The following is a 21,251-nucleotide window of genomic DNA, read 5'->3' on the forward strand; positions in this document are numbered from 1 at the left end:
AAAACCTCACTTGGAGCTGGGCTGAGAGAGTGCTGCTCTCTTAATACCGCGCGGCTTCCGTGAGGGAGGGGCTCTCGGCTCTCGGCTCTCTGCTCTCAGCATGGGTCCGCAGTTTTACTTACAGATTTTATGCCGTGATCTTGGGCATTCCTCCCAATTCAGGTTGGTGGATGATGAGTGGGCAGTCACGTTTGTCTCCCCGCTGTTATTCCAGGTTATTTACTGGTTTTTTGTTCATTTATGAATTGTTCTGGGGGAGACTAAGTCTTCCACTTCTCTCTATGCCGCCATCTTCCCAGAATCCCCCCTAATTGCTTTTTCTACAAGCTTGCAAACAATCCTGTGTTTTCATCTCCACCCAGGGCTCCCCCTTCCCAGGACCTCTCATTCCCATGCCTTTCTGGAGTCTGTGCCACCAGCTGGTTGTGTTCTGGCTCCTCCAGCACCACCACCACAGAACACTTAGTTCTCTGCTTTCTCTTATCTGTTGAGTCAGTTGCCACTCACTTACCTGCTTTCCATTGTCTAAAATTTGTTGACATCTCTTGACTGTTTTCATCTTCTCTCCTATTCTCTTTGTCTTTGTGGGCTTATACTGTTTAGAATGTATTTGCTATTATTTTAGTGGGGTTTTGGGAAGGGATCGAGATAGATGGATATGTTCATTCTGTCATGTGCAAATGGAAGTGATTCTTTCCTGTTAATGATTTGTAAATTATGAAATAGCTATTAAAAAATCTGAAACATTATAAAAATATGTAATGTTATACATATACATGATAGGAAATGCCAGTTTCCTATTATCCCTCCCTGAGAGAGAACCACTGGTAATAGTTTCATATTCTGGATATCTTTTTAATCCTTTAATATATACAATATTTTGAAATATATGCACACAGCATGGTATATATATTTATATGTATATGCATAAATATGTATGTATGCATAGGTATGTGTATATATTTGATGTCTAGTATATTATTTCCAATGTGTGGGTATTAAATTACATTAAAATATTCATTTAAAAGTGGTATCATATTATACGTATCGTGCAATAACTTTTTTACCCAACAACTTTTCTTGGGGCATCTCTCCATCTCAGTACCTCATTCATAAAAAACGATTGTGCAGCATTGACTGAAATGATTTAACATTTGGACGTTTGTGATGTTTCTTTCTTTGTGTTGTTATTATTAGGAGAAATAGTGAGGAGAATTTCCCTGTGTAATCTTTGTTAGCCAATTTTTTAAAACTGTAAGTGGGCACAGTGAGGAGGGAAGACATGTTAGTAGCCTGTGGAACCACGAAAAGAAATTGAAAGTAGTTAACCAAGCAGCCTTCTCGAGTTCTCAGTGACATTAACAATACCCCATTAGCAGCAACACTGCTCTTCTGTTTTCTTTCTTATGACCTTTATGCCTCCTTATTTTCTCCTAATTATCTTTTGCTGTTGTTACAACTCCCCTAGCCAGATTTCAGTTAAACTAACATGCTGTGTTCCTGCTAAGTTCTGGGGATACCATTAGGCATTTGCTTATTTTATAACTTTTGATCTCCTATATAAATGTAAATGAGAAGTGTAGCTACTACTTTTTACTAATTCTTTTTAAGTCTGGTAACCGGGAAAAAAAAAATGAGAATAATAACTCTCAATTCACTCATGGTGTTTGAAAAAGTCAGGCTTTTATTTTTCACATTAACATCTTTAATCAGTAAGATCTGTAGTATAAATTTTTCTTAACCTCATTTCTAGTTTAAGTAACTCTAAGGCCTTGATCTGAGGAAGTTAAATATATGTACTTTTTATCTATTTTGGTGTTGTCAAATAATGAGCCACACTTTTCTATGAGAAGGCAGCGGCAAGATGAAACCGTGATTATTATTCCTGAGACTTGGGAATAAATGTCAGCTCCAACATTGCTCTGATTTTTTTTTTCCATGGCCCCAGATCTTACTGTGAACAGAGACTACTACGGAAAGTCTTTGGCGAATGGAAAGAAGAGTGGTGGGTTTCCCATCGAGAGTGGAAACTCTGTGTTCGTGCGGATTGTCACTACAGGTCAGATTTTGTGTAACATTATTTCAATTTTGCTGATACACAATATCAAGTAATTCCTTGTTGGCATGTTTCTTCTTAAAAGGAGCAAAGTTTTGAATCATTTTCTGTTTTGCTTCAAATCCTTTTTAGAGTAAGCAAGATCAAAGTCCTAAATTAAACCTAAGGATCCACACATGCATATACACTCTCCCATGCACACACACACACACCCCTCTCCAATTCAGGTATTATGTGTTAGTTATGCTAATGATTTGAATGGGGTTTTCTTACTGACTCTCACTTCTATATAATTTCTATTTCTGAGAGTATTCTGGTTTTTGTTTTGTTTTTAAGATGTTAAAATCACTTGGTTTATTAAATCATTTTGAAACATACCATGAGAAGCAAGGGGAAATAGATGAAGGTAGGTTAACACACTTCATGGAAGCCAGTAGAAGGGCCACATGATGTATGGTTTATACAAGGCTCATAAGGCCTTTTTGGTTTTAGAGAGCAGGCACTCTCCTTGCCAGGCTAATTTTCCTTGAAGGAAGGGTTGGAGCTCTCATGGGAATCCAAGAAATGAAAGGCAAGACAAGGCCCAGTGGTTTTCAGGAGTGGGAGTTCTTGGCTATTCATGCTTGTTCTGCCATTCACAGGCCTCGCCTTAGTCGCATTGATTGGCCTCGCTGTCCACTTTTCTTTCAGCCTGCCAACAGTCATTTTTACCCCCTACTCGTCTTTGAACAAAAGTGTTCAAATGTCATTTATTTGAATTATTTTATTCTTATAGGAATGTGTCAAGCAATTGTAGGGGCCTAATTTACTCACAAGGAATTTAGCCAGGAGTCTCATCAGCTACAGATCCTAACTAGTTTTACGTCTAAAGATTATTGTTTTGATTGTAAAATGTCAAGAATCTGAAGTTATGGATTCAAGGCTGATTCTTGTAATAAAGAAAAGTATCATTTAAAAAAAAAGATCTTATCAAGGTTATATATATATATATGTATATATAATTTGCCAGTTTATTTTTAAGTGTATAATTCAGTAGCATTAATTACATTTACCATATTGTATGACCATCAACACCAACCAAAACAGAAACTCTATCCCTTAATGGGCATTAATTCCCCATTTCCCCCTCCCCAGGCCCTTGGTAACCTCTAATCTACTTTGTATCTCTATGAATTTGCTTATTCTAAGAACTTCATTTAAACAGACTCATACAATATTTGTTCTTTTGTATCTGGCTTGATTGACTTAATGTTTTCAAGGTTCGTGCATGTTGTAGCATATATCACAACGTCATTCCTTTTTATAGCTGAAGAATATTCCATTGTATTTACATATCATATTTTTTATTCATCTTTTGAAGGACACTTGGATTGTATCTATTCTGTTTTTTAAATAGTAAGTTGTTTTAATTTATATTGATCATTGAAGAAAATATATGCTCGACATAGGGCATTAAGAAAATAGAAAAATCCTTGACATTCACATTCTCAAGTGTAAGTGGAAAAAAAATCAAAACTGGGAATTATATCAAATACACAGTTTTAGGACTTTTTTTTCAACTTAACATTGTATTTTACACATTGTGTCTCTAAAATTACCTTCACTCATTATAGTCACTTCTCTGTTTGGAATGACTTTGGGGAAGAAGTTCTGATTGATGGATATTTCAGATAAAACATGAGATCTAATATAGCTGATAGAGTATGAAATCAAGTCTTAGGAAGTAGGGTAGTGAAAATACGGATGGACTGAAGGTCTGAATGTGTTTGGTATACATATCAAGAAGGGAAAGGGAAAGAAAGTTTTAGAAAGTGTCTTTGACCATATTCCAGTGCAAAGGAGAAGTGATTTTTACATGGTGTGGAAGATGAAAGGTGATTGAAATATGACTATCATTCTAAAATCACGGCTGTGTGGCATGGATGCCGAAAGTGAAGACATTCTTGGAGAAGCCAAGCTTTTTCTTTCTTGAGACACTGGAGGTGTGCAGAATGGCTGTCTCTCAAGGAGGGTACATTTCACCATGATTGTAGGAAATGAAATTTTAGTTTAGGGTGCAGATAGGGCTTTTTGTGTGTCAGAAGTTTCCACGTTAATTTCTCTCAAATGCAGCCTGACTGAATGTGTTGGATTGGGAATTTTGTTGTTTTGTTTTAAAGCAATGCCATTTGCTTTTCTGGCTTCTCAGATATTACTTGTACAACCTGATCTTCCAGACCTGGAAAACCTTCGTCCGTCAGCAGCAGGAGATGAGGAACAAGTACACGAGAGCCGAAGATTATGGTGAGAAAAGGGAGTATACCTCTAAAGAAGATGCCCTGATTTATTTTTGCAGAAACTTTGAGAAGGACAAGCAGTGTCTCTGAGAGAGAATAGCTCTAGGTCTAAGGGAAGATTTGTTTGATTCCCTTTCATGTTTTCCAGAATGAGTGATTCTCTGAGCAGGGGCTTCTGTGTGACACAATCCCTGTGGTTGTCTCTGTATGGCATGCTTTTGGCATTCGCAACTCCTTCAGCCACAATTTACGTGAACTGGCTATTCATGCATCATGCTTGCTTGTTTTCCCCACAGCACCTGGTGCTTCTCTGTCTTGCCCCCATCTGTCAAATTGAACTGAGACTCATTTCTGATATTCTTTGCCAAGATTGCCCCTTAGTGATCCTGCGGCTAGTTTAACTCTGGCCAGTATCTAGTTTCTCTGTGAGTTGAGCTTAGAAACCCACGTGAGGAGTCTAAGGGAAAAAAAGCACAGAGTTTCAACGTGATAGCACAGCCCGTATTATCATTCCCCAGGAGTGTTCTGCAGACCCCTCAAACTCAGCAGGTCAGAGTTCAACTTACCAACTTCCCCCACCATTTCAACCTGCTCTTCTTCCTGCTTTTCCCATCCAAGTGGGAAGCCCTTACTGGGTTACAGCTTGTCATTCCTCTTCTCATTCTGTTGTCTAACCTTATGAGACGGCCCTATGAAGTGTTCATCCTCATCATTTTTCCCCAGAGGTTATAGGTACCTTTTGATCTCCCTGCATTTACTTTCTTCCCTTTCTCATTGTACATGTTGCTAATAAGAAATAGACTACATCCTCTGACTCTTTTGCATAAACATTCACTTGGATCCTCTTTGCTTATGGAATAAAGTCAACACTCCTTGCTGTGGCAGACAAAGTTTCTACCTCTTCGCCGGCTGTACCTTCCCATGCACCCTCCTGCCTTGCTACCCCAGATGTGCACATTCCTTCTTTCCCTCTGCAGTTCCTCCTTCAGGCCTGTTCTAAATGCCTCCTGCCCTAGGTAGCTTTCCCTGATCCCTCCAGCACAGCAGGTTCTTCCTTCCCTTGTCTTTGTTCCTGAAGCTCTTATGCATGCCCCGTTTTTTTATTTTTTAAACTGTGGTAACATATGTGCAACGTAACATTTCCCATTTTAACCACCTTCCAGTGTATAATTCAGTGAGTTTAATTATGTTCCCAGTGTTGTGCTCACCATTGCCGCCATCCATTACCAAAATTTTTCCATCATCTCAAACAAACTCTGCCATTTAGCATTAAGCACTGACTCCCCATTTCCCTTCTCCGCCACCCCTGGTAACCACTGTTCTGCTTTCTGTCTCTGAATTTGCATGTTCTAGTTATTTCATTTAACTGGAATCATACAGTATCTGTTTTTTTGTTTGTTTGTTTTTTGTATCTGGCTTATTTCACTCAAATAGTGTCTTCAAAGTTCATCTGTGTTGTAGCATGTATCAGAACTTCCTTCCTTTTTATGGCCGAATTCCATTGTATGGATATACCATATTTTTTTTAACTATTTCTCTGTTGATGAACACTTGGGCTATTATGAACATTGTTGTACAGATATCTGATTTGAGTCCCTGCTTTCAAGTGTTTTGGGTATAAACCTAGAAGCAGGATTGCTGGATCAAATGTTAATTCTATGTTTAACTTTCTGAGGAACTGCCACACTATTTTTCACAGCAGCTGCACCATTGAACATTCCCACTGACAATGTATGAGAGTTCCCATTTCCCAGCATCCTTTCCAACACTTGTTATTTTCTGCTTTTTGTTTTATTTTGTTTTGTTTTTTTTAAATAATAGCCATCCTAGTGGGTGTGAAGTGTTATATCATTGTAGTTTTGATTTGCATTTCTCTAATGGCTAATAATGTTGAGTACCTTTTTTTTTTTTTTTTTTTTTTTTTAACTTATTAGTCATTTGTATATCTTCTTTGGAGAAATATTTGTTCAAGTCCTTTGTCCGGTTTTTTTTTTTTTTTTTTTTTCTCTTAAAATTTTCATTTTATTGAGATTGTTCACATACCATACAATTGTCCAAAGATCCAAATTGCACAATCAATTACCCACGGTACCATCATGCAGCCATGCATCCATCACCACAATTAATTTTTTTTCCAATTTTTAGAACATTTTCATTACTCCAGAAAAGAAATAAAGACAAAAAAACAAAAACAAAAACAAAAAACCTCAATTACTCCCCTACCTCTAACCACCTCCTCCTCCATTATTGAATCATAGTATTGGTATATAGTACATTTGCAACTGTTGATGAAAGAATGTTAAAATACTGTTAATTGTAGTAAATAGTTTGCAATAGGTATATTTTTCCCTATATACCCCTCTATTATTAGCTTCTAGTTTTAGTGTCATACATTTGTTCTGGTTCATGAGAGAGATTTCTAATAATTGTACAGTTAATCATGGACATTGCCCACCACAAGATTCACTGTTTTATACATTCCCATCTTTTAGCCTCCGACTTTCCTTCTGGTGACATACGTGACTCTAAGCTTCCCTTTTCCACCAACATTCATACAACATTCAGCACTGTTAGTTATTCTCACAATAATGTGCTACCGTCACCTCTGTCCACTTCCAGACATTTAAGTTCACCCTAGTTGAACATTCTGCTCATAATAAGCAACCACTCCCCATTCTTTAGCCTCGTTCTATATCCTGTTAACTTATACTTTGTCCAGTTTTGAATTGGATTGCTTTTCTTTTTTTTGTTGAGTTGTAGGAGTTCTTCATATATTCTGGATATTTAACCCTTATCAGATATATGGTTTCCAAATATTTTCTTCCATTCTAAAGGTTGTCTTTTCACTTTCTTGATAATGTCCTTTGATTCACAAAAAATTTTAATTTTGATGAAGTCAAGTTTACCTATTTTCCTTTTGTTGCTATTACTTTGGGTATAACTCACTAAGAATCCATTGACTAATACAAGGTCCTGAAGATATTTCCTGTTTCTTGTAAGAGGTTTATAGTATTAGCTCTTATATTTAGGTCGTTGATCCATTTTGAGTTAATTTTGGCATATGGGGAGGTATGGGCTCCAAATTCAATCTTTTGCATGTGGATTTACAATTGTTCTAGCACCGTTTGTTGAAGAGACTATTCTTTCTCCATTGACTGGACTTGGCACCATTGTTGAAAGTCAATTGGCCATAGAAATGTGAGTTTATTTCTGAACTCTCAATTCTGTTCTGTTAGTCTATATGTCTATCCTTATGCCAGTATCACACTGTTTTAATTACTGTTGCTTAGCAGTCAGTTTTGAAATCAGAAAGTGTGAGTCCTCCAACTTTGTTCCTGTTTTTCAAGATGGCTTTGGCTCTTTCTGGTCCCTATGAATTTGCCTTTCCATTTCGGCAAAAAAGTCTCCTGGAGTTTGGATAGGGATTGCATTGAATTTGTCACTTTAGGTGGTATTTCTATCTTAACAATATCATTTCTTCTAACCCATGAACATGGGCTTTTGGTTTTGGTTTTCAATTTCTTTCAGCAATGTTCAGCAAGTCTTTCACCTTCTTGGTTAAATTTATTTTATCTTTTTAGATTCTATTGTACATTTTCAGCATTGAATATTATGTTTCCTGTGGGTTTTTCATAAATACCCTTTGTCGTATTGAGAAAGTTTCCTTCTATTCCTGGTTTTCTGCATGTTTTTTTCCTAGATTGTGTTTTGGATTTCACATCTAAGAAATCTGCCTAACAGAAATTTTCCCCCATGTTTTCTTCTAAAAGTTCTGTAGTTTTACATATTCATCTTGTATCCTGCAATCTTGCCAAGTTCATTTAGTAGTTTTAGGAGCTTTTTGTAGATTCCATGGGATTTTCTATGCAGAAATCATGTGTCTGTGAATAGAGATGGTTTTGTTCCTTCGTTTCCAAATTCTTTTTATTGTTTTATTGCAGTGGCCTGGGCTTCCAGTATGATACTGAACAGAAGTGGTGATAGTAGACATCCTTGTCTTGATCCTGATCTTAGGAGAAGGCAGTCAGTCTTTAACCATTAAGTATAAGATTAGCTGCAGGTTTTTTTGGTAGATGTACTTTATCAGGTTAAGAAGTTCTATTCCTAGTTGTCTGAGGATTCTGATCATGACTGGATGGTAATTTTGTCGTATGCTTTTTCAACATCTATTGAGATGATTATATGACTTTTCTTCTTTAATCTGTTAATATGGTGTTCTAGTTTGCTACAGCTGCCAGAATACAATATACAAGAAATAGATTGGCTTTTATAAAGGGGAGTTATTAGGTTACAAATTTACAGTTCTAAGGCCATTAAAAGTATCCAAACTAAGGCATCAACAAGAGGGTACCTTCACTGAAGATAGGCCGATGATGTCCAGAACACCTCTGTCAGCTGGGAAAGCACGTGGCTGGCATCTTCTGGTCCTTTGCTCCAGGGTTGCAATGCTTTCAACTTCTGATTCCGGTGGCTTTCTTTTTAAGCGTCTGGGGGTCCTCCCTTAGCTTCTCCAGGGCAAACTCTGGGCTTTATTCTTAGCTTAGCATCTCCAAACCTCTGTCTGTCTGTGTCTCCAAGTGTCTGGGTCTGTGTCAGCTCTGAGCTCTCTTAAGGACTCCAGTAAACTAATTAAGATCCACCTTGAATGGGCAGGACCACACCTACATGGAAAGAATCCAATCAAAGGGTCCCACTCACAATTGGGTGGGTCACATCTCCATGGAAACAACCTAATCGAAAGATCACACCCACAATAGGTCTGGCCCCACAAGGGTGGATTAAAAAAACAATCTTTTATGGGGTACATAACATAGTCAAGACAGCACATATGATGAATTACATTAAGTGATTTTTGAATGTTGAACCAGCCTTGGATTCTTCAGATGAACTCCACTTGGTCATGATGTCTTATCTTTTTATATATTACAGGATTCAGTTTGCTCATAATTTGTTCACGATTTCTGCAGCTGTATTCATGAGGGATATTGGTCTTTGTGTATAATATCATTGTCTCAGTTTTGATGTCAGGGTAAAACTGGCCTCATAAAATGAGTTGGGAAATGTGTCCTCCTGTTCTGTTTTCTGAAAGAGACTTGTAAAATTGGTATTACTTTTTCCTTACTTGTTTGGTAAAATTCACCAGTGAAGTCATCTGAGTCTGGAGTTTTCTTCGTTGGAGAGTTTTTAACTTTGAATTCAAGTTCTTTAATAGATATAGGTCTACTCAGGTTATCTGTTTCTTCTCGAGTGAATTTTGGTAGTTTGTGTCTTTCAAAGAATTGGTCTGTTTCAAATGTTATATCAAATTTATGGGCATAGAGTCACTTGAAGTATTCCGTTATTATACTTTTAATATTTGCAGGGTCTGTAGTGATAGCTTCACTTTCATTGCTGATATTGGTACTTTGTGTCTTCTTTTATTCTTGGTCAGTTTAGCAAGAGCTTTATCAATTTTATCGATCTTTTCAAATAACCAGCTTTTGCATTTGCTGATATTGTCTATTTTTCTCTTTTCAATTTTCTAGATTTCTGCTCCTATCTTCATTATTATCTTGCTTCTGCAAACTTTGGTTTTGATTTGTTCTTTTGCTAGTTTCTTAGGGTGCAAGCTGGGTTTATTGATTTGACAGCTTTCCTTTTTTTCTAACATAAATATTTACTATGATAAATTTCCTTTTAAACACTGCTTTAACTGCATTCCATAAGTTTTGACTTTCCATTTTCCTTAGGTGAAAAATATTTTCTAATTTCTCTTCAGGCTTCCTCTTTGACCTATAGATTATGTAGAAGTGTATTGTTTAATTTCCTAATACTTGGGGGATTTTCCGTTATCTTTCTGTTATTGATTTCCAGTTTATTCCATGGTGATCAGAGAACACCATACTTAGTATGATGAAGCCTTTTTAAATTTAAGATTGATTTTATGACCCGGAATATGTTCTTCCTTGTGAATGTAACATAAAGGCTTGAAAACAATGTGTATTCTGCTGTCTTGTATTGTTACTTACAGTGACAATGAATACAGCTCTATTGTGAAGTAGAAGGGAAAAGTCACTTGACTGTCTAAGAATAAAGTTAATTCTTTAAGACACGTGACAGCTGTTTCAGGCCATGCCCACAGACCCCAGGCAGTGTCTATCCTGTCCTGCACTATCAAAAGCTGTCTAGGCTTTGAGGAAGGAGCATGGTCTTAAAATTGTCACATGTATCAGAATCACGGGGAAGATGGTTCAGGCAGATTCCTGGGTTGCATACTCAGAAAAGAACCATTAGCATTTATTAGAGGCGCTTTTCATAGATTATCTCACTTACTTACTTTCTACGCTGTACATACCTGCAAGGGGAGTATGTATGATTTTACAGATGAGGAATTTGTGCCAGTTTCCTTAGCTAATCAGTGATAGGGCGGTATTCAGACTCTGCTTGTCTAAACCACAGCAACACGCTTGTCCTGATTCTGGGGTGGGCTGAGGAAGCCACATGTTAAACTTTCCTTTATTTTTTTATTTGACTTATCAACAATATATCCCCACTTACTTCTCCACTTCCTATGTTGTTCGCATCATTTCACCTGTGAATATTTCAGAATACATCTCTAAAAAAATAAAGACCTTTTAAGTAAAGGATTTCTGAATGATACAATATGTTGCATTTCCTTTAAATGTTTTGTTGAGTGTCATCACTTACATAAGCATTCTTCATTTGCATCTTTATTGAGTTGCACTTCTCAACTTTACCAGCAGGGGGCACTCGAAGACTGAAGGAAGCTTTAGGTACTCAAAGTAGGACTGTGTGGAGAGAGCAGTTGAGCTATCATAACCCACAGTCATTCTTCTCCCCCTTTCCCTCCCTTTTAAAAAATATCTTTGGTGGATTTAGATGCAAAGCAAAAGATGCGCCAGGCCTGGAAGTCCTGGTTGATCTACGTGGTTGTTCGCAGGACCAAACTTCAGATGCAGAACACGGCCCTGCAGTTCAGGCAGCGGAGTACTCTGCGGTGAGTGCACTCAGTGGCCCTACACGTCAGCAGCCATAATTGTCCCTCAGCCTTGTTTTATGCTAGTGTAACGCAGTGTTACATCCCACCTTAAAATAATGCTTTGAACATAATTAATGCATTCTAAGTATTTACTGATAACTTGTTCAGCTATAAGGCCAGGTTATTACATAATCGTAATTAACACTGAGCATTTACGATTATAAACCCTGTGCTAATTTTGTGTGAATATGTTAACTTTTTTTATATGAAGTGTGTAATTTAATCATTGCTGTAAAATATGAACTAAGTAGGGATAAGGATGCTAAGGCTTGGAAAGGTTGAGTAACTTGCCTGAGCTCATACAGGTTGTAACTGGCAAAACCATTTTTCTGATGCTCAAGCTCGGTGCTGCATCTCATCAGCATTGCCAACACGCTGGAGGTACGGGACTTAGCTCACTTTTAAAGCCAGGCATGCATGACAGTGAGCTGCTTTAGAGGGGGGTTGATTCCATGGTCTATTGTCTCTAGTGATCCTCTGATGTCCTGGATGGCAGAATATTAAAAGCTCATTTTGTGCTCAGAAGAGCTGGACACTGTATATTGTATACATAAGAGCAGAGGCTTTGCAGCTGGACTGCCCTGGGTTTGAATCCCTGTTCTAACAAGTGTTACTGGGTCATTTCACCTCTCCAAGCCTCGCTGTCCTCACCTGTGAAATAGGCACACCACTAAGTCTCTCTCAGTGTTGTCATGGGGTATAAATAAGGTGATATCTGTAAAGGGTTTAGCATGGTGTACAGAACACCAGTGTTAAATATAAAGGAGCTATTTAAAATTTATTCAGCAAGTATTTTAAAATGCTTAGTAAGTATGCCATTCTACTAGAGTCTATTGGAGATATTTTTATATAATAAATTCATTTATTCAGTGTATATTTATTGAAGGATCAAGGAAATATTCCTGGTAACTGTATTGTGTGCTGGGGTTGCATTGAGGGAACTTATAATTCCTTCGTGCTTAAAGAGATAGGTAATATATTTCACAATAAGGAAAGAACTGAAAATGTGGAACTGTGACCCATAACATTTTTTGAAATTACCTATCTAACTGCTTGTTGAGCTGTACTTTGAAAGTTAATACCTTTCTGTGTATATGTTATATTTTACAATAACGGAAATAACTGAAACTGGAACTGTAACCCATAAGATTATTTGAAATTTGCTCTCTAACTACTTGTTAAATTGTTCTTTGAAAGTTATCACTGTTATGTATATATGTTAAAGTTCACAATCAAAATGCATGAAAAATTAAAAAAAGATTAAGATAGGTGATAATGTAACACAGTTGAATTTTTGAAGTAAGTTATGCAAGGAAGCCTTGCCCAGGTTAGGAGGAAAAGGAGAGATATTTGTGGGTTAGAGTGACTGGGGAAAGTGGGTGTTACAAAAAAGTACAGGTTGCAAACTCTCATTTCCTCATCACTGTTTTCCTGCAGCAAATTAGAAAATAATGAGAGTAGAAAAAGAACCTAAGACTGATATGGAAACTGGCCAGGACAGCCCGAAGGGGAGGGGCCATTGAGACTGGAAAGCTAAAGACCACCCACTGGTTGGCCCAGCCCACCATAACCAGAGCTGCTGATTTTGCAGATTATTCTGTGAAATCTCCTGATTTTTAAATGTTGGCAAAAATTTATATGTATTTTCAGGAAACCATGTAGGCCAAACTAGAGCATATCTACAGTGTCTAAGGCTGTATCTGACCTTAGGAACCATCTATCTGCAACCAGAATTGGCACTGCTAGGACAGTGTCTTGCTAATTTTGTTTTCAGCAGTGCATCTAACAGATGCCAGTCTGGGGATGGCACCCATGAGGGGGAGGGTCTAAGTCCCAGCCACCTTTTTCTTTTCCAGGCGGCTTGTTTTCTGATGGGCTCCATGTTCAATCTGCTCTTTGGCAGGGTGTGGTGGAGTGAGTGGAGGCGGCGACTGGAAGGGGTCTGCGAGGGCCATGCCCTCCACATCTCAGCTGTGAAGCACAGGGCACTGAGCCTCCAGCTGCAGGTGAGTAGACTCTGGTTTGGGGTCCTCTGTGTCGTAAAGCCCCACACTCACAGAGGGTGGCATCGGATTCCCAAGCAGGGAGCCAGCCATCACGCTTCTGCCTCTTGACTCAGCCCTCACGGCAGCCCAGGGTGCTGGGGCAGCTGAGCAGAAACAATATGGAAGCTGGACTCTTCTAGAGACACAGGCTTCTAGAAAGAATGTGCAGAGTCTTGTCCTGGACGTGATTACCAGTGGTTTTTAGAGAGCTTCGAGTAATTATGGTGCTGGAAAGGGATTTATGAATGAGTTATAAGCATGTATAAAGGAACGGCAATATATTCTTACTTCCTCATCACTAATTTCCCACAGCAAATTAGAAAACAGTGAGGGCAGAAAAGAAACTAAGACCAAAATGAAAAATTGGTTTCATTTTTCCTTATTGTTTTCTTTGTCTTAGAAGCCACTAGCTTTTGGTCATTTATAAAGGCCAAAGACCTGTACTAAAACTGTGGTTTGCTGAAGCTTTCCTATGACCTTTGATAAATTCTGAGTTTCTGTCACTGTTTTGTGTCTGCTGGATATTTATGGGGCTGCTGGATCAGTTACAGAGAATACAACAGGGAAGAGGAAAAATAAAAAGTGCCTGTTACCAAGTGTAGGAGTCATATCTTCTTAATTTTAAAATATATTTCACAGTCCTCGTAAACATATTGAGATCACATGCAAATAGCATATACAATTGTCTGCATCAGGGGTGAGCAAATTCTGGCTCATAGGTAACATTGGCTTGCTGCCTATTTTTGTAAATAAAATTTTATTGGGACACAGCTGCATCCATTTGCCTACATTTTGACTGTGGCTGTTTTTTGAATACACAAGAACCAAGTTGAGTAGTTGTAGCAGAGACCGTGTAGTCTGCAAACCCTAAAATATTTATTATCTGACCCTTTAAGAAAAAGTTTTTTGACCCCTGAGCTAAAAATACAGAATATCTTCTGAGACAATAGCAAGAAAATAAGAGGTGCAGTTCTTGCCACTGTTAATGACAGTAGCAGCAGCAAATAGCATTTATTGCTATCTTACTTGTGCTAGGCATGGTGCTAACTGCTTTACCCGCTTCATCTCATTGACTTGTCCTAATAATACTATCTTGTATGTATTGTTTTCATTCCATATTATTGTTGAAAAAACTGAGACCTGGGTCAATTGAACCAGGGACCTACCCCTAGCAAAGGTCAGAGCTAGGATTTAAACCCAGGCAACCTGAGAACTGCAGAGCCATGCTCTTAACCACCATGCTTCACTGTCCTTATACACTGCCACCTTTCCCCCAAGAGATAGCCACTCTCTTGAAAATGGTGTGATTGTTCTCCTGCATTCTTTTTCACTTGTGAAAATGTGTGCATACGTATCCAGGAAGAATAAATGTCATGAGTGCCATCATACTGTAGACTTACCTTGCAGCTTGCTTTTTTCATGCAACAGTATATTTTGAGGTTCATCTGTGTAGATACATGACGATCTACTAACTGTATGATATGCCATTGTATGAATAAGGCACCGTTTAGTCATACAACTAATGGACTGTTGATTACTTTTTTACAATTACAGACAGTGCTGCAGAGAACATTCCAGGCATATATCCTTGTGCAAATGTCTGAGAGTTTCTCCAGTCAGGTTCCTAGAAATGGAATTGCTGGACCATAAGATATTTGTCTCTTCATCCTGGTCATGCATTGTCAGTTGCTCTCCAGGACTGTGCCAGTTTATGTGCCAGTATGCAGGTCCGCTCCCCATATCCCACACAATCATCAGCACTTTGTGTGCCAGACTTGACTGTTTTTTTACCCATTTGATAGGTGTGAAATGATAACTCATTGCTTCAATTTATATTTCCCTGATTCCAAGGGAGGCCAAGTATCTTTTGGAAGCTTATTTGCCAGTTGGATTTCTGCTTTTGAGCTTGTTTCTTGTTTACATCCCCCCTCCTTTTTTTTTTTTTTTTTCCTTTTCTGTTGGTTTGTTTTCTTTTACTTACTGATTTGTAGATGTTGTTGTAGATTCTGCTTACTAGTCTTTATTTTGTAATACAGATTGCAGGTGCTTTCTTCCAGTCTGTTGTTTGTTTTTTCACTTTGTTCATGGTGCCTTTTTTCATGTAGGAGTTATTCCTTTCAATGTAGCCTAATTAATCATTCTTTTATCTTACGGTGTGTTTGGTCTTTAATATATCTCAGGCTTAATTTTATAAATTGTATGAAATGGGGATGTTAGTTTGTCATTTTCTTATGGATAGTTAATTGCTCCAGCACTATTTACTGACTGATTAGTCCACTCTTCCCTTTTTTATACTGATTTGTAACCCACCTCCGTTGTCAGCCAAGGTCCCATTAGGTCTGCTTCTAGGCTCTCTGTTCCCTTAATCATTTTGTCTTTCTTGGAGCCAATTCCACACTGTTTTCAATTTGAGATAATGTAGCAGGTGAGAGAGAGCATGGGTTCGCAAGCCAGGCTGCCCCGGTGGAAATTCTGCCTCCATTGCATATTAACTGTGCCTTTGAACAAGCTGATTAACCCCTCTGCACTTCAGATTCCTCATCTGTGAAATGTAGGTGATAATAGTGCCTCTCTCATAGGATTCAAGAGTTTAAATGTGATGATGCATTCAATATGCTTAGAATAGTGTTTGGAATATGGAAGTACTCGATAAATGCTAGCTATTTATTACCCCACTCGAGCTCTTAAGTCTTTATAACTGGTAAGGTGAGGTCCTCTTTATTCTAGTTCTTTTTAAAAATTGTCTTGGTTATTGTTCTTTACTCTACATTTTAGGATCAGCTTGCCAAGGTCCTCAAAAAGCCTCCTAGGAGTTTATTATAATATACGGACTGGGGAAATGTCATGTTCACGAAATGGCATCTCGCCTTGCCTGAACCTGATATACCTTATGAGAGGGCAGGAGGGTGGGAGTGTTGAGGCTATTGGATAACTGGGAGTGCCGGATGCTAGCCTTGCAGGTGACACCACAAAATGGCTTTGGCTCTTACCCCAGAGGAGATGGGAGCTGCTTCCTTCAACAGAGATGAGATGTGCTTGCACCTGCCTCGTACAGGATCTTTTTGGTGCATGGGGTGCTGCCTTTTGGCTCAGAAAGGGAGGGAGATATGTGAATACACACACGTGTGTGTGTTTGCTAATATTTTCAAGAAGAAATGATGGAAGAATAAAAACTAAGAGAAAATGGTCACCTTTAGGGGGAAGGAGTGAATAGGGTAGAAAAAATATTTCTGTGAATTTACTTTGCTATATAGTTTTCACTTTGGAACCATGGAAATATTTTACATAATTAAAAAACAGAAGTCAGTCAAAAAGGAAAAAAGCAAACCCTAGAGTTTTAAAACAAAGCAAAGCAAACATATCACATTTGTGGCAATAACTATACAGAGAAAATAATTATTTCAAGTAACTTTATTAAAATACAGTATTTTGATTGTTTGTCCTTAGTGGGATGGATTCTAAGGACACAAAAAACTCCTAAGAAATCTAAAACTGCATTCAGTAGTCTTATTGTTTAGTAGCAGGTTTGGAATTTGTATGCTGAAACTATTACAGCTACAGGGTGAGATACAGCAAATGAGTAAGTCTGGCATAGAAAGAAAAGATTACCAGTATAAAATCACAGAAATTTAATCAAAGCCCCGTAATCTGAAATTTGAAATGTAAATATCAGTATGAATTTATGAGTTGTTTTAACCTTAAAAAATATGTTTCTAGCTCTGTTTACCAAAAACACTTAAAAATAGTCACAGTACTCAGCAGTTAGCAGCCTTTGTGCCCAACTTATGATGTCTACCACTTTCCCCTAAAAGGAGTTCTGGCTCTTTGGAAAAATGACTGATTCCAAGTCTGGGGCAACAAATAGGCAAGCTAAGCCCAGTACATCATGTGCTTTGAAGTGAGAGAATTTACAAAGACTAAAGGGGTTGTATCAGAAGGACTCGGGAGCCCACTTAAAAAGGCTCCCATAGGCTTAAGATAGAACATTTTGAGCATGAAAAAGAATATTGACTACAATGCACTAAAAACATAGCAAGTAAATAAAAATCTATGTAGTCATAATGATAAAGGGACTCATTGTTCATGCTTTTAGGTTGTTAGGACATTAACTCAATTCCTTGAAGATTAATTTAGAAAGAAAATTAATGAATGCAAATACCAAGCATCTATCCTGCCTATCCTGTACAAACTCTATATCCTGGAAATGAGAGGGTGAATGAGAGAGGGAAGGCTATTTTTTATAGAAGAACTCCAGTTAATAAACGCAGAAGGGATGCTAGAAATAGAAATGTGCTGTTTTGCCACCCCGGTGAAGGAATGGCTCTAGGACCATCACCCACTGAAAGGATGATGGGGAAGTGTATTGGTGGGATCAGGCTGGTGGTGTCTGAAGCCACTGAACCATCCTGATTACTACACTGTGACAGCCGGGCATGCTGTCACAGGAAGCACCAGCACCACTCATGAAGTGTCCTTGTCTAAAAAATGAAACATGACGCCAGCCAAGCCTAACACGAATCTGTCCATATATAGGACACACAAGGGTCAAAGGAAGAAGGTAAAGACATCTTGAGGAGACAGTGAACCAAATCTAAAACATTTTAGATTTTATAGGACATGTTACAGGATAAATGACCTAGTTTCTCCAACAAACCTGTGGCATGAAAGACCAAAAAGGTGGGGGGAAAAATTATGTGAAAAGGGGGCATAACAACCCAAACCAACCAAAAATGTCCACTCTGGCTGTTGAGGTTTTGAAAAAAGGAGATAACAGAAGATCAAGGATAAAGCCAGAAAGAAACCACTGAAGCTATTAGGGAAAACTAAGATGGCGGCTAGGGGAGACAGGGCAAAAAAACATCTCCATGGAAAACACTAGATAAAAACCGGAGGGTGACGCAGAATACCAGTTACAGTGATGCGCCAGCTGGACGAGGTCTTCTAGTTCGAAAGGGGCCGTATACTTGGTGAAACCGGGAGTGTGCATTCTGAAATGAGTGAGTGAGCTGGCTGGAAGACCCGCAGCTGCGCGGCAGTCTGGGGAAGCTGGGGTTTGGTGTTTGGAGACCAACGGGCTCTTTTAAAAAAAAAAAAAAAAAAGGGGAAAAACCCCGGAGCGGCTGCAGCAGCGATAGTGGGAACCATGCAGTAAAACACAGCAAGAGGGGGCTGGGCCGGCCTCTCAGTGTCTGGCCTGGAAGATAGCCCACTGCAGATACCCTTGGGGCCTGGGGAACAGAGGGGAGAGCCAGAAGCTGAAAGAAACCCGGCGGCTACCAGCTGGATCCTGGGAGGGCTGGATAAACTCTTGCCCGGGGCCGTGCCCGCAGCCCAGGGCCCCACCAGTTGTCCCGGAGCTGGGAAGGAGGAACTGTGCAAGGAGGAGGGTGTGGAGACGCCCTGTTCGGCCATCTTTGCATCAGGCTGAAAGCGCTCCTGCACAGCCCGGCGGCCCGGGGCTTCCCTTGAGGGATGGTGTGCACTGGTGACGTAGCACGGCATTCCCTCGGCAAAGGTCCTGGAAGATCACAGCTGGGCGGGGGGACCCGCTTGGAGAACCCAGGGACACTATGCCAAGTCCAGTGGTTTCTGGGACATGGAGAGAGAGTGTCTGGGCTGAAATGAAATGAAGGCTGAGACTCTTGCGGCGGCCTTGAATCTCCGGGAACCTGGGGGATTTGAATATTAAAACTGTCCTTCCTCCCTGGCCACCCATACACACGCCCCACATTCAGGGCGGACGGCTTCAGCAACACACCCATACTGAGTTCTCCAACTGAACCCCACAAGAATCATTTCCCCACACACCGCGGGGACAAGGTGGAGAACTGACTTGAGGGGTATAGATGACTCACAGACACCATCTGCTGGTTAGTTAGAGAAAGTGTACGCCACCAAACTGTGTTTCTCAAAAATTAAATAGGTATTTTTTTCTTTTTTTACAACTTGAAAGAACCCTATCAAGCAAAGCAAATGCCAAGAGGCCAAAAACAACAGAAAATCTTAATGCATATGATAAAACCAGACGATATGGAGAATCCAACTCCAAACACACAAATCAGGATATCAGAAGAAACATTGTACCTTGCACAATTAATCAAAGAACTACAATCGAGGAATGAAAACATGGCAAAGGATTTAAAGGACATCAAGAAGACCATGGCCCAGGATATAAGTGACATAAAGAAGACCCTAGAAGAGCATAAAGAAGACATTGCAAGAGTAAATAAAAAAATAGAAGACCTTATGGAAATAAAAGAAACTGTTGGTCAAATTAAAAAGACTCTGGATATTCACAATACAAGACTAGAGGAAGCTGAACACATCTCAGTGTCCTAGAAGTCCATAGAACAGAAAATGAACAAAAGAAAGAATGGAGAAAAAAATAGAAAAAATCAAAATGGATCTCAGGGATACGATAGATAAAATAAAACCTCCAAACTTAAGACTCATTGGTGTCCCAGAAGAGGAAGAGAAGGGAAAGGTCTAGAAAGAGTATTCAAAGAAAGTGTTGGGGAAAACTTCCCCAACCTTCTACACAATATAAATTACACAAAGCATAAATGCCCAGCGAACTCCAAATAGAATAAATCCAGATAAACCCACTCCGAGACATATTCTGATCAGACTGTCAAATACTGAAGAGAAGGAGCAAGTTCTGAAAGCAGCAAGAGAAAAGCAATTCCCCCACATACAAAGGAAACAGCATAAGACTAAGTTGTGACTACTCAGTGGCCACCATGGAGGTAAGAAGGCAGTGGCATGACATATTTAAAATTCTGAGAGAGAAAAATTTCCAATCAAGAATACTTTATCCACAAAACTCTCCTTCAAATTTGAGGGAGAGCTTAAATTTTTCACAGATAAACAAATGCTGAGAGAGTTTGTCAGTAAAAGACCTGCCCTACTTCAGATACTAGAGGGAGCCCTACCAACAGAAAAACAAAGAAAGGAGAAAGAGATATAGAGAATTTTAACTGACATGTATAGTACCTTACATCCCAAATCACCAGGGCACTCATTTTTCTCTAGTGATCACAGATCTTTCTCCAGAAGGGAACATAAGCTGGGACATAAAACAAGCCTCAAGAAATTAAAAAAAAAGAAATTGAATATACTCAAAGCACGTTCTCCAACCACAATGGAATACAAATAGAAGTCAATAATTTTTGAACTGTAACTCCACTGTTTACTTCCTACATGATATAAAATACACAGACTCTAATGACAAATCAGAAGTTTTGAACTCAATGTAAAATATGTAATTTTAGACAACTATATAAAGGTAGGGGAATGGAGGAGTATAAGAACATAGTTTATGTGTCGTATTGAAGTGGAGGTGGTATCAAAGAAAAACAAGACCAATATGGATTTAAGAGGTTAATTTTAACCCCCACAGCAAACACAAAGAAACTATCAGAGAATGTAACCATAGAGATGAATTGTACAGTTCCAGTTAAGAGAAATGGGGGAAGGGGCAATGGGGAGTTAAGAAATGAGTGTAGGGTTGCTGTTTGAGGTGAAGGGAAATTTCTAGTAATGGATGGTGGGAAAGAGCATTACAATGTTCTAAATGTGATTAATCCTACTAATGGAAGGCTACGGAGGGGGTGGAATGAGAAGATTTAGGCTGTATATATGTTTCCACAATTGGGAAAAAAAAAAAAAGACAGTCTAAATAGATGACAATTGAATGCCAAGGATGAACTTGGATGGGATTGGAAGATAGAGGACAGGTGGCTCAAAGAGACACAGTTGAGACATAAGGAAACGGAAATATAGAATGTAAGCTTCGTATCATTGTTGAATCTCTTGTACTCCTTAGCTGCGCTTAA

At 38.9% G+C, this 21,251-nt stretch overlaps 1 protein-coding gene across 4 annotated transcripts in view; it reads left to right on the forward strand.

Moving 5' to 3' along the window:
* The window catches only part of SFI1 (SFI1 centrin binding protein), a 104,231-nt gene that overhangs the window by 27,922 nt on the left and 55,058 nt on the right, over positions 1-21,251 (forward strand). For all 4 annotated transcript variants that reach the window (XR_005214028.1, XM_037817145.1, XM_037817146.1 and 1 more), the window contains 4 exons: positions 1,949-2,059; positions 4,245-4,339; positions 11,212-11,329; positions 13,275-13,377. Coding sequence is in view for 3 of the 4 variants with exons in the window: in XM_037817145.1 (XP_037673073.1) it covers positions 1,949-2,059; positions 4,245-4,339; positions 11,212-11,329; positions 13,275-13,377 (427 nt within the window). In the remaining variant the exon portion in view is untranslated. The remainder of the gene's footprint in view (positions 1-1,948; positions 2,060-4,244; positions 4,340-11,211; positions 11,330-13,274; positions 13,378-21,251) is intronic.

This window comes from Choloepus didactylus, chromosome 23 (genome assembly GCF_015220235.1).
Source record: "Choloepus didactylus isolate mChoDid1 chromosome 23, mChoDid1.pri, whole genome shotgun sequence".
Classification (NCBI taxonomy): domain Eukaryota; kingdom Metazoa; phylum Chordata; class Mammalia; order Pilosa; family Megalonychidae; genus Choloepus; species Choloepus didactylus.